Below are 13,325 nucleotides of genomic sequence, written 5' to 3'. Positions count from 1 at the left end.
GTGGGTAATCTCATCCCCTCTCCCAAATTTCTTCAGCGTTTCATGGTTTTTACTTAAAAGGGTAAAGAGGAAGATAAAATAGAAAAGGCTAGTGCCAGGGTTAGCAGGCCCTGAAGCTGTGAAGACTGTGGGTTGGTGTTTGTTGTCAGGGGCAGTGGAGAGGACAGGAAGGTACCCGCTGGATTTGGCAGGGGTCTCATACTCATGAAGTAATGTGGGAAGGAATTGGTTGAGGGATTGAATAGAGTCCCATTCTTCTATCACTTGATCCTTCCACTGTTACTAGACTTACCTTCTGAAAACAAAGATGCAGTCATGTCCTGTTGGCGTTGAAGGACATATATTCCTTTGATCACACATTTATCCTCTGATTAGTGAATGCTTATTTCTCCTCCTCTGATTATAGATTGTAAGCTCCTGGGAGCAGGACCATTTTTACTGTTGTCACCTCAGGGCAGCATATCTAAAACAGCATTTCCATTCTGTCCCAAATTGGTTTCTTCCCTGCCTCATCCTGCTCTGGGGGCTGCATGGAGTCTGGATGGAAGAGGGGGCCGGTTCATAGCCAAGACTAGTGAAGAAGTGATAAAGGTTGATGTGTGCACCAGTAGTGGAGCAAGCGGAGCTGAGATGTAGGGACAGGGTGATTCACTGCACATGGAGGACGAGGGAGGGAACCGAGTCCAAGGCCCTGAGGTGGATAATGGCTCTGTGCACTCAGAGGGGGCTGGAGGAGGCCCAGAGACCAACAGGGAGGCTGGCAAGAGTAGAGACGCAGATGCCCATGCAGTGCTAGAAGGCAGCTGGGGAGTCTGTCTGGAGCTTAGGGGAGAGCTTTGGTCAGAGGACACAGATTTATGAGACACTAACATACAGCCGTGCTTGGTGCACCTCAGACATGGAGGTATGGGATGAAGAGAGGTCTGAGGGAGGGTGTATGCCTGTCTTCACTATTGCCATTGTGTGGGACCTTACTCACCAGCCTATAGATTGTGGTCTGTCAGAGGAGCCTGTCCATATCCGGGGTGGGGGGGGGGGTTGTGGAGAGATAAATTAAGTATGTGGAATGGATGGTAGAATTGGTGGAAGTTTTATTTTAGTGGAAATGGGGGAACATGTTCCTCAGCAGCAGGCTTTGGTTTTGTCTTCTCCACTTGCTGTGCTCTGCCCCACCTCAATCCTGCACAGTCCTGTGGAGACTGATTTTCTGTAAAACATGACTGCATGACTGATTCACTTACAGCCTCTGTTTTGTACACAGTGTCCTTCCTAACCTGGCATTCAAAATTCTACATAATAATCTCGTGCCAGGTTTTGGATCCATCTTTGACAAAATGGATGATTCTCTGTTCCCTGGATACATCTCTGTTTTCCTGCCTTCACACTTTTTCTCACACCAACCCACTTGGTTGCAGTGCTCTTTTGACTTCTGTCCTCCACATTTCATTTGTCTTTCAGAGGTTAGTAAACAACAGCCTGTTTTTATAAATAAAGTTTTATTGAGGAACAGCCTTACTCACTGGTTATCCATTGTCTGTGGCTGTTTTACACCACTACACCAGGGTTGGCATAGTTGTAGCAGAAACCCCCGTGGCCTGCAAAGCTTAAAATAGTCACTCTGGCTCTTTATGGAAAAAGTTTGCTTTTTATGCATGGTGTCAGCAGCTTCACAGTATACCCTGTAGAAGTCAAGATTATAGAATTCCTGGGGCACCTTGATGGTTCAGTGGTTGAGCATCTGCCTTTGGCTCAGGTCATGATCATGGGGTCCTAGGATCGAGTTCCGCATTGGGCTCCCTGTGGGGAGCCTGCTTCTCCCTCTGCCTGTGTCTCTGCTTCTCTCTGTGTGTCTCTCATGAATAAATAAAATCTTAAAAAAAAAAAAAAAGATTCTAGAATTCCTGGTCTTTTCCCAGGAATATGGGGACAGAGAGCTAGAAAGAGATGGAAATCATAAATGTTAATATTAAATTTCAGTAATTTTGTAGATCATTTCCCATTTTCAAGCACAGTTGAAACCACGGACTTAGGTAAAACAGTCTTAGACTAAGCTATAAGGAATTATAAGTGGAAAGACAAATATTTGACACTGATAGTGGTGTGACAAAGAGGAAATCACTGTCCTTTAGAAAGAGGATGAGGGTGTGAGGCTGTAAGTATTAGTGGCCCCAGGCCCATAGTGGCCCATAATTTTTTTTCCATCCTTGCCAGCAAATTAATGAACAAAAATCTAATAGTGATGCATATTAGGTTGTGTTAGCTGGGGCAGCACCCTGGGACTATAAGCTTCCAGTGGATCAGGTACTCTTATTACATCGTTCACCCATGTAAGTTATCTAGTGGAGAAACCAGATGGTAAGGATGAAAATACAGTCTGGAACTAACAGTTAAAGCCATTTGTGTAGTTCATTGATAAATAGTTAAGAGGGATTAAGTAGAAGTTTAGGAAAGACTTGGTAATATTGGCAAGAAAAAAATGGGCAGACTGATCAAATGGTCATTGGATTTCTGAGTAGAACTAATAAGGAAATATTTCTACTTGGAAGAAATTTTGGCAGTGAAGTCCTTTATATGCTGCTAATGTGAACTTTTACTAAGTCATCCATCTTCACTTTATCTGTTAAATGTCCAGTGTGGAGCTAGATTAATTCTTTTTGGAAAGAAAGCCTACATAGATAAATTATTAGGATCTGTGAAATATGTGTATTTTAGACCATTTATTTTACATGTTTCCTTTTGCACATCCTGTCATATAAATAATCCTGCCAAATGGTGATTTTACAAAATCAGATTTGACCTGATTGAAGTCTAGGCATGTAGTCATCATATACTTGAGATGTATCACCCAGGAGTCCTATTCAAAGCTAGACGCCTGTTCCTGATTAAGGGGGACAAAAGCTAATGAGCACAGAGCTAGCACGTTCTCATTTTGGAGATACTAGCTAAGTGTCAGTTTGTACCAGAGTGGACTTTGAGCCACCAGTAGAACAGTGGGTTCAGTTTCTTGCCAAGAATATGTAGATGTCTTATCTTTTTTTTTTTTTTTTTCTTTTCCTTTCTTTTCTGTTTCTTTTTTTTCTCTAAGAATTAAGGAACTTATAGAAGTGACTACAATATGCATTTCACTATGCTGGGTATTTTATATTATCTTCATAACAATAACCTTAGTATCACCCCCATTTAAAAAATGTAGAAGGTGAAATTCAGTCCTTAAGGCCCAGAGTCCATGACTGGAAATTGGTATACTTATGATTTGAACCCATAAATAATCCTGTTCCAAAGCAATGCTTCTTTTGGTACCCTGCATGTGTCTTCTCTTTTAGAATTTGTTATCATGGAAAATTTCAAATTTACATTATTTGTAAGTAGAGATCATAGTATAATGAAGCCCTGTGTGCCTGTAGCCCAGCTCTAGTAGTTATTAACTCGTGGCTAATCTTGTTGCATCTGTACCCCACTCCCAGCCTCACCCCTGCATATGATTCTGACACAGAGCTCAAATCCCCTTTTTTCATCTAAATATTTCAGTACTTATCTCTTAAACATAGGGACTTAACAAAGGACACCCATGGTACCACTATTGCCCCTAAGTAACAATAATAATAATAATAGTCTTAATATAATCAGATATCCATTCAGTGTTCAGATTTCTAATAATTTCATAGTAGTCACAGTTTTTTAATAGTTTGTTTGAATCGGGATCTAAATAAGGTTCACATATTGTATTTGCTTCATATGTCTTTTGTCATAATTTTTCACTTTGCTTTTTAACTTTTTATTTTGAAATAGTTTTTAAATTTACAGAAAAATTATAAGGATAGGACCAAGAACTTCCATATATTCATCCAGAATCTGTAGTTACTAACGTTATATGTTATTTGCTTTCTCGTGCTCACTCTCTTTGAAAGCTGTAGACATGATGGGATACCTCATTACCCCTTAGTATGTCCACATGCATTTCCTAAAAGTAATAGTCTTCTACCTAACCATAGTGTCCTCATCCAAGTCTGGAAAATAACATTGATATAACACAGTCTCACCTGTATATGCCATTCAGATCATGCTATTGTCCTAATAAGGTCCCTAATAGCACAACCAACAGCAGCAATCAGGTTTTTTCTTTGCTACCTTTCCTTTCTGGTTCAGGACTCAATCATGTCTTTTCTTTTCTTCTCTTTTCTTTTCTTTTTTTCTTTTTTTAAGATTTTATTTATTCATGAGAGACACAGAGAGAGGCAGAGACACAGGCAGAGGGAGAAGCAGGCTCCATGCAGGGATCCTGACGCGGGACTCCATCCTGGGTCTCCAGGATTATGCCCTGGGCTGAAGGCAGTGCTAAACTGCTAAACCGCTGAGCCACCCGGGCTGCCCTCAGTCATGTCTTTTCATAGTCTACTTCAGTCTGGAAGGGTCATTTAGTCTTTATTATGTCGTTTATGATCTTGACATTTTTCAAGAGTCATTCTATCATTTACGTTGTTGAATGTCTGTCAGTTTGGATTTATCAGCTGTTTCCTCATGATTAGCTTCAGGCTACACATTTTTGTCAGAGATACTACTGGAAGCAGTTGTCATATTTGGTGTTTTACAATTTTGATCGTCCTGAACTTTTGTTTTAAGGTTAACTTTCTAAAAAAGTTTGCTATTGTCTCTTGTTTAAGATTGTGTTTGCCAGGATTTTCTGCTATAAAGTTAACAAATTACTTTGTACTTACTAAAAAGTATTTTGGGGAAGAGATTTTGAAACTATAAATATCCTGTTGTTATCAAACTTATACCCACTAGTTTTAGCACATTGACGCCAGATGGTGATTTTTCTAATGTCATTCTTCCTATGTTTATTGTTGACCTTCTACCTACCAAAAGGTTGGTTTTCCCCCTTCTTTCCTTTGCTTTATTGATTTATTATTCTTTATCGACTCACAGATTCCTATTTTACTCGGTAGGTTACAGTTCATTACTATGATTATTTTTGTTAGTGTTTAACTTGTCCTGGGTTGACCGTTGGGGCCAATCATAGGGTCAGACATTGGTTGCTATGTACTTTTGACATTTCCATCATTTTTTGAGCCCTTCCATTCTTGATGATACACATTCTTATGTTCTAGCACATGTTGTACTTCTCTTGCTCTAGCCTTAGAATCAGCCATTTTGCCAGTGGTATTTAGAATGTAAAATTTGTGCTTTTGTTTTGCTCGTTGTCATGGGTAGTGGTTGCTTGTAGGATCTTTCAGTGGATAGAACTAAGAAATGTGCTTGTGTATACTCATACACACACTTAATGTACCAACACACACACATTTATGTTTGTTCTTGTATCCTCTACATAGCTGAAAACTGTGAGCTTATGCTGATCCTTTCAGTCTTTTTTTTTTTTTTTAAGATTTTGTTTATTTATTTACGAGAGACACAGAGAGGCAGAGACTTAGGCAGAAGGATAATCAGGCTCCCAGAAGGGGAGCCCAATGTGGGACTTGATTCCAGGACCCCAGGATCATGACCTAAGCTGAAGGTAGATGCTCAACCACTGAGCCAGCCAGGTGTCCCTGATCCTTTCAGTCTTAATCCAGTACCACATAGTCTATTCTGACCTTTCTCCTTTCTGTAGTTATGCCTTCCATCTCCTACAGTTGAGAATCTTAGCTCCCAAAAAACCCTGAATCCCTGGTCAAGTAGACTCCCACAAATTTCCTCCTGTGGCCGTTGGTCATCATGATAGAAGAGGATCAGAATTGAGAACAGATTGGGGAAGATGTTTGTACTATTTGGCTTAAAATTGTTAGAGAGAAGAGTATCTTCCTCTCTTCTTAGTCAGGCTTGGATGACCATGGCATGATTCTATACCAGTTGTTAGCAGGGCAATAAAATACAGAACTCTTCTAACTGGGTTGTGAACTATACTGTGAAATTTCTCTATGACCTTAAAGACCCATGCTTTCTAAAAATGTCTCCCGATTCAACCCTGTGCAGGAGTAAAACCAGGGTGGTTAAGCAGAAGATACAGAGTTAACCAGTTTAATTAATCTTTGGGTAATAGCAATGGCTTTTGTAAGGGATAGTGTTGTTGCTAATCTGTAATCCAAAATCCAGACCTGGCATCACAAAACAACATGGAGTTCCAGTCAAACAAAGTAATCAGTATAAATGAGCATATTTGGATAGTAAGTAAATTTTTTAAAATATGGATTTCTTTACCTTTCTGTCTCTCTTTAATAAAGCAGTGTTTTAGGTCCTGTGGAGGGTTTGACCTGGTGTGTAATTAAGGCACAGGCCAAGAAATTATATCCATTGTAAGCACTTGGACCAGGATGTTCGGACCAGAAAGTCTGCTGGTTATTCTTGTTCACCATGAATGCAGAAAACAGTTGTTGCAAATCCTTGACCATTCTATTACACATCCACAGACATGTAAGATTTGTAAAGTAAAAACATGGCAGAAGGATAGGATAAGTTGGCCTTGGAGTAAATGGTCAAAGCAGGGCATGTTTTTTACCAGTCTCTATGGACACGTATGTTTGCTTAATCCTAGGCATCAAACTTTAAGAAGAATTACTTGTCCTTTGGAAGGTAAGCTGTTAGAAATGTACTATTCTTGACTCTGGAAATTCTCTTTTCAGATGCTGTCTTTGCATTTCAATTACGCAATCCAGTGCACAATGGACATGCTCTGTTAATGCAGGATACCCATAAGCAACTTTTAGAGAGGGGCTATCGGCGCCCTGTCCTTCTCCTTCACCCTCTTGGTGGCTGGACAAAAGATGATGATGTTCCATTGATGTGGCGAATGAAGCAGCATGCTGCAGTGCTGGAGGAAGGAATCCTGAATCCTGAAACAACAGTGGTGGCCATCTTCCCATCTCCCATGATGTATGCTGGGCCAACTGAGGTAGACTGCTTTTAAGATTTTCACTGTAGCAGAGTTGAAACTATATTACTGACACAGCTAGTGTTGATTTTCCTCTGATCTGTTGATCTGTTCCAGACATTCAGCATGCCCAGAGTACTCTCATGCTCCACTACAATGTTCTTTAGAGGTGACCCCCCAAAACTAGTCTTCTTGGGAATGGGAAGACAGGGAGAGGCTTCTCTTGCTGTTATTGTGGTTCTTAGTCTCAGTTTTGTGAGGAAGGGAACATTCCCTACAGACAGAGGGAAAGGTATAGCAGAAGCACCTCTTAAAACTGTTGGCCCAGTTACAGACAGAGCTCTGATAATACCCTCTTAGCCCTTTAACAAAGTACTGTCATTCTTCCTGAGACAGACTTGGTCTGATTTTTGCTGCTTCTGAATTTTGGAAGGGCCAAAGGTATTTCAGTGGGAAAGTAAGCTTAGTACCCTTTAAAAAACATTCAGAAGACATTTTTCATCTGTTCTTTTGTGAAAGACTGGAGCATAATTAGAGTCAGGAAGTAAAATTACTTCTTGATATTGGGTGTGGAGAGGGTTCCGGAGTTTTATTTAGTGGTCAAAAAATGTTTTGAGATCTTTTTATGACCATATACATATCGAAGAGGACTTACTCAGGTTTTTGCTTCAAGACAGAATAGGTATTCAAGACATATTTGTTGAATAGATGAGTAAATCAATAAATGACCTTAAAAACAGTGTGTGGGAAATTCCTAGCCAGCTTCTTGTTGAATTTTCAAGATGAAGACTGGAATGTACATTATTATTGCATTCTTTTTCAGCTCTTGAAGGGAAATGAATTTATTTAAGTTTATTTGGGAGCAAACCCTCTTAAAAAGGATCTAAATAATTTCTATGTATTCTGTGATGTCTTCCTCCAAAGAAGTTAGGGAAATCCAAGTGTGTTTGGCTATTCTTCAGGCTCAAGCCTAAACATTTTTATTGGGGCTTAGTTGTGGGTTTGTAGACTCTTAGTTCTCTTTATCCAAGAAAAACAGGGAAAGAAAAAACAATAATAAAAAAAACCTGAAAGATTAAAATTATTTGACTCTTCTCTTAGATCCAGCCTAAATAATGCATTGGAACTTCAGTGGGTAAAATTCCTCCTACTCTTCTTTGGTGGTATCACAGGTTCATGAGAAATAGGCAGGAGATCACCCTTTAAGTTTCCTAGAGACTACCACAACTTCTGTGTCAAAGAGGCGCTACATTGTTTTGGAGATAAAGTGACAAATTTTGTTTTAGTAGTTGCTCAAACTTTCCTTTGGTGCTGTTTTCATCATCATCATTTTAAAGGAATCATTTGGTCCAAAATTCCCCAGATAAAATTATAGGATGAATGGTTTTTAAAGTAGGAGTGACCCAAGTGAGTTCAGGGTCAGGAATAGGCCACCTAGAAAAGTAAAGAGATTTACCTTCCCAATTCAAGATATATCTTGTCATCTTTGTGTTTCATTTCTTACTTCCTATCTAAAAGGGGAAGAGAGATGATGTTTTAAGTAAACTAAAAATTGCTTTTAAAAAGGTGAGGATGAAAAAAATAAATTAAAAAAAAGGTAAGGATGAGAAGATAGATAAATAATAAAAATAGATGGCTCTGGTAAAACAGATTATGCTTTCTTGAGAGAACACCACAAAGGATTAAAGCATGCTGTTTTGTCTACATTGCAAAGATTCTTATATTTTCTAATTTCAGAACCAGGTATGTTTCTTAAGAAAGATTCAAAGGTGGGGATGCCTGGGTGGTTCAGTCGGTTAAGCATCTACCTTCAGCTCAGGGCATGATCTTAAGTCCTGGGATGGAACCTGAGCGCCCTGTCTGAGCCCGATGTCGGGCTCCCTGCTCAGTGGGGAGTCTGTCTCTCTCCCTATGCCCCTCCCCCTGCTTATGTGCATGCTCTCTCTCACTTGCTTGCTCTCTCTCAAATAAATAAAATCTTTAAAAAAAATTCAAAGGTGAAGATACGTAATGGTGCCTTTGGAGTGCATTTTGGCTTCCTGGAAAGCTGTGTTCTTTGCAAGCATAGCTGACTAGTTGGTGAGCAGGCCACAGCAAACCCTTCCTTGGTGTGAGATTTGATGCCTGTTGCTGCCCCCCAGGACATGGTCTGGTGAACACAATACAAGTCTGCTGTCAAGGAGTCAAAGCGTGGTTCCAGTTTGCCCCTCCCACTGGTTTGTGATCTCAGATTCGGCTTCTTTAAATTTCTTTGAGTTATGTTTAAGTGCACGATAAATGGTTATTTAACTGGTGCACAAGGAGACTGAACTAAATATTCCTGAAAGGTCTGTTCCAGAGCATTTTCTAATTAGTCTTAGTTTCTTTTAACTTCATTTTTAAGTATAGTATATGTGGGGAACAGTACGTATTTCATAGATGAATGGCTAAGTGGATTTTTCCCACTTGAACAATCATATAACCAGCATCCAGTCTTAAAAACAAACAAACAAACAAACAAACAAAAAAAAACACTTCATCCTAGACGCTGTCCTTCCTGTCCTGTTTCCTCCATATTCTCCCCCAGTGGTCACCAGTATGCTCACTTCTCACATCATGGATCCAGTTTGCTTGTGCCAAAGTTTGGATACTCTGGGCAGCAGACGCTGAGAGCAAGATTAGAGTTCAGGAAATTTATTAGAGCCTTTGGGATCAATGCTTGTGGAAAAAGAGAGGAAGGGAGTGAGACTGGGCAGAGGAAAAGTTAAGCTGTGATTCAGTCTTGGAGAAGCCTTAGTTGACCCTTTATGGAGTTCTGGAAAGGCCCTCAGAAATGTTACATGTTACACAAGAAATAGGCATTTTTGCCCCCATGTCGACCATGATTGGCTGCCCAGGGAAGGGGCATGACCTTGGGCATTGCTGCTCTTTTCCACAGAGGCAGTTTCTGAAGAGGGCTGACAGCTGCTGGCTGTGTGCTGGCAGCTCTCCTAGAGACTGAGGAATAGTCCTTTTTCCCTGGGGGGACCTGAGTGTTGTATCAGTGTCCAGCCCAGCCTTTTTATAACTGAAATCATACAGTATATGCTTTTTTGTGTCTGGCTTCTTTCACTTTACATTGTTTCTGGAACTCAGCCTCTTGGGTATAGTTATCGTAGTTGGTCATACTCCGTACTGCCGTGTGTTCATCATGTGACTATACCAAATACCGTTGGTGAGTGTGTGGCAGTTTCCAGTGCTTCGCTAGTAAGGAAAGTGCTGGTATGATTTTAGTGCATATCTTTTCGTGGACATTTGTGTTGGTGTTTACTTAGGGGTAGCATTGCTGGGTTATGAGGTATGCATTTGTTGAGTTTTGGTAAGTGCTGTCATTGGATTTTCTAATGTGGTTTTACCATTTTACTCTTCCAAGTGAGAAAATAAGTATTTCCTCACTTATACTTGATTATCTATCTATCTATCTATCTATCTATCTATCTATCTATGTATCTATCTTTCATCTTTTTATTTATTTATTAAGAGAGAGTGCATGTGCTTATGAGTTATGGAGGGGTGGAAGGTGAGGGAGAGTCTCAAGCCAATTCCACATTAGGTGTGGAGCCCAACACGAGACTTGATCTCACCACCCTGAGATTGTGACTTGAGTGGAAACCAAGAGTCCAACACTTAATGAGCTGTGCCACCTGGGTACCCCTTTATTATCTTTTTCAATTCAGCCAGTTTGGTCCTTGAGCCTGACTATTTAGCCATGCATTTTACAATAATTTACTATTTCTTAACCAACCTCAAAAATGTTGTTACTGAACCAATTTCACTGAAGAGGAAGTGGAGAAACAGTAAATGAGTTGTATTTATATGTAGTGATTGAGAAATAGAATATAATAATAGCTCATTTTCATTGAGTTTTTACTGTATCTGCCCAGCAATATTTCAAGGGTTTTTACATACATTAGCCAACTTCATCCTTACAATAACACTAAGAGGGTAGGTATGATTATGATTCTCAGTTTACAGATGAGGAAACAGAAGTAGATCTGTTAAAAAAACTTGTTTCAGATCACAGAGTAGTCTAGATAGTTTGGCTATGGGGCCATGTACTATAACTTCCACAGAATATTTTTTTATCTTGCGGTATATTATATAAATAGGTTTTATTTATTTTTTATTTTTTTTATTTTTTTACAATCGTGAGGTCTTTTATTTTTTTTACAGTTATCATGCCATGAATTCATAGGGAATGGGTTCCAGCAGTTCAGGCTCCTTTCCATTGGTTCTCACAAAGTGTGCTTCTCTGGGTGGGGCAGGCTGGCGCTTCAGTTGGACCCAAGTACCTTTCTCTTTGGCTTCCTTCTTTTTCTGATCATTTTCCTTCACACGCTTCAGGAAGCTATCTCGGCTCTTTGAGTGTTTAATATGCTCAATGCGGACATTAATTCTCTTGGCAAGAATCTTGCCCTTAACTTGTTTGTTTACAACAATGCCAACAGCATGCTGAGTAACATTGTAGACCCTTCCAGTTTTGCCATGGTAACATTTGTGGGGCATTCCTTTTTGAACAGTGCCCATTCCCTTGATGTCCACAATATCACCTTTCTTATAGATTCGCATGTATGTGGCCAAAGGAACAACTCAATGTTTTCTAAAAGGCCTAGAGAACATATAGCGGGTACCTCTCCTCTTTCCCTTTGTGTTGGTCATTTTGGCGAATTACTGGAAGATGGCGGTTCCGGCCGAAAGGAAGCTATAAATAGGTTTTAAAATAAGTGGCGACATGTTTTGAAAATAGACTGGAAATAAATTCTTAAAATATCCTATAGGAGTTCCAAAATAGTGAGGTAGGATGGCCCTGGCTGGCATTCATTAGAGGAGGAACCTCTGTACAGTGGCTTTCAAACTTTTATTTTATTACAGCCTAGAATTGTGCATTGTGATACTCTTTGTTCATCTGTATTCTTGGTCTTTGTATTCTTATGATACCTGCCTCATGGTATTAGTAATACCTGCCAGTGTTTTTGTTGTTATTATGAGGGGTAGATAGGATGATGTAAATCATTTAACACATTGCCTAGTTGGTAGCAGAACATAGTGATGAATATCAACTGCTTTTACTAAAAAACAATAACAAACCACTTTGCTACAAGTTCTCAACACCCTTGGGGTTCTGTCCCCACATCAGGGGAGCTGCCTACACCTTAGGACTCTTGTTGTCTGTGTGAAGTTTCAGAATTTCAGCTTTGGCAGAGAGCCTGTGATGACCTCCTGAACAGACTTCATGTCAGAGCATGCATCCTTTGATTTGGAATGTCCTTAGGTGTTTGAGATAATATATAAAGAACATGAGAATAACCACCTTTTGAGTACTTGGGAATGTGTCTGTCACAAACTGAGTAGATTCTTTGCCTACATTGTATAACCTCATCCCCACAACAACTCAGTGAGACAGCTGTAATCCCTTTTTATAGAGGTTATTGAAGTTCAGAGAGGCCAGGTCACAATGGTGGTTCATCAGAGAACATCAGAGCTGGGCAGTAAAGTGGTAAAAGCAGATTTTATTCAGGAACTGTCACAGTGGGGGAAAAGAGACCTCAAGGTAAAACTGGGCTCAGTTCTGAATAGGATGTAGACAAGTGGGGATTGATAGCCAGTGGGCAGAGTGGGTGGTGGTGAGTGCTCAGTGGATAGAAAATCAACAGGATCAGAAATTACAGGCAAAAGATGGTTGTGGTTAAACAGACCTCATAAAGGGACATCTGGGTGGCTCAGTGGTTGAGCATCTGCCTTCGGCTCAGGTGGTGATCCTGGGGTCCTGGGATCGAGTCCTGCATCGGGCTCCCCGCAGGGAGCCTGCTTCTCCCCCTGCCTATGTCTCTGCCTCTGTCTGTGACTCTCATGAATAAATAAATAAAATCTTAAAAAACAAAAGACCTCACAGGATTCTTGCTGAAAGCAAGCCAGCTGATCAGATATCACTTTGGGGTGGTGGGTGGTGAAGAATTTGATCACATGTTTTGAGGATTGGGAGTTTCTGTGAACCTGACTTAGCAAGAGGTTTGCTAAAACTGGCTAACACAGGGCCTACATGGATGAACACTGAAGGTCGAGACTTCAAGGGCTTGGAGGAGTTCTCACTAGAAGTCGAGCTTCACCAGTATGACTGCAGAGCTGGGACTGAAACTCAGGCCAGTCTGACTCCATGGCCTGCTCTTCTTTTCTCCAGAGCTCCTTGCTGCCTGGAAATCTCTAAGGGTCCTGTGCTTTGGCAGTGCGTGGGAGGGCAAGGAAGTCAGGGGGCTGCACAGAGCACTCAGGTTTTGTGAAAAGGTATGAAAACACCTTGAAGTTGTATCGGCCTCTAGGTGTCTATCTGGAGTCTCTGATAGGAGCTGAGAGGTGTGGTTCTTGTCAGAAAGCACTGGATCTGGTACCTGAGCAAAAGGCAGTTTTTAACTTCTGAACTTTTAAAGAACAAACTAGAATTTCT

General features: G+C 40.4%; 1 protein-coding gene and 1 pseudogene across 2 annotated transcripts in view; one reads left to right on the top strand and one right to left on the bottom strand.

Moving 5' to 3' along the window:
- PAPSS1 (3'-phosphoadenosine 5'-phosphosulfate synthase 1) overlaps positions 1-13,325 on the top strand; it is a 99,407-nt gene that overhangs the window by 62,110 nt on the left and 23,972 nt on the right. For both annotated transcript variants that reach the window (XM_077882217.1, XM_077882216.1), the window contains one exon: positions 6,618-6,886. In XM_077882217.1, the coding sequence (XP_077738343.1) occupies positions 6,618-6,886 (269 nt within the window). The remainder of the gene's footprint in view (positions 1-6,617; positions 6,887-13,325) is intronic.
- Positions 11,040-11,579, bottom strand: LOC144303827 (large ribosomal subunit protein eL21 pseudogene; annotated as a pseudogene).

Source organism: Canis aureus, chromosome 33, assembly GCF_053574225.1.
Source record: "Canis aureus isolate CA01 chromosome 33, VMU_Caureus_v.1.0, whole genome shotgun sequence".
Taxonomy (NCBI): Eukaryota; Metazoa; Chordata; class Mammalia; order Carnivora; family Canidae; genus Canis; species Canis aureus.
Note: the sequence above shows the minus strand (reverse complement) of the source record. Positions and strands in the feature narration are given on the sequence as shown.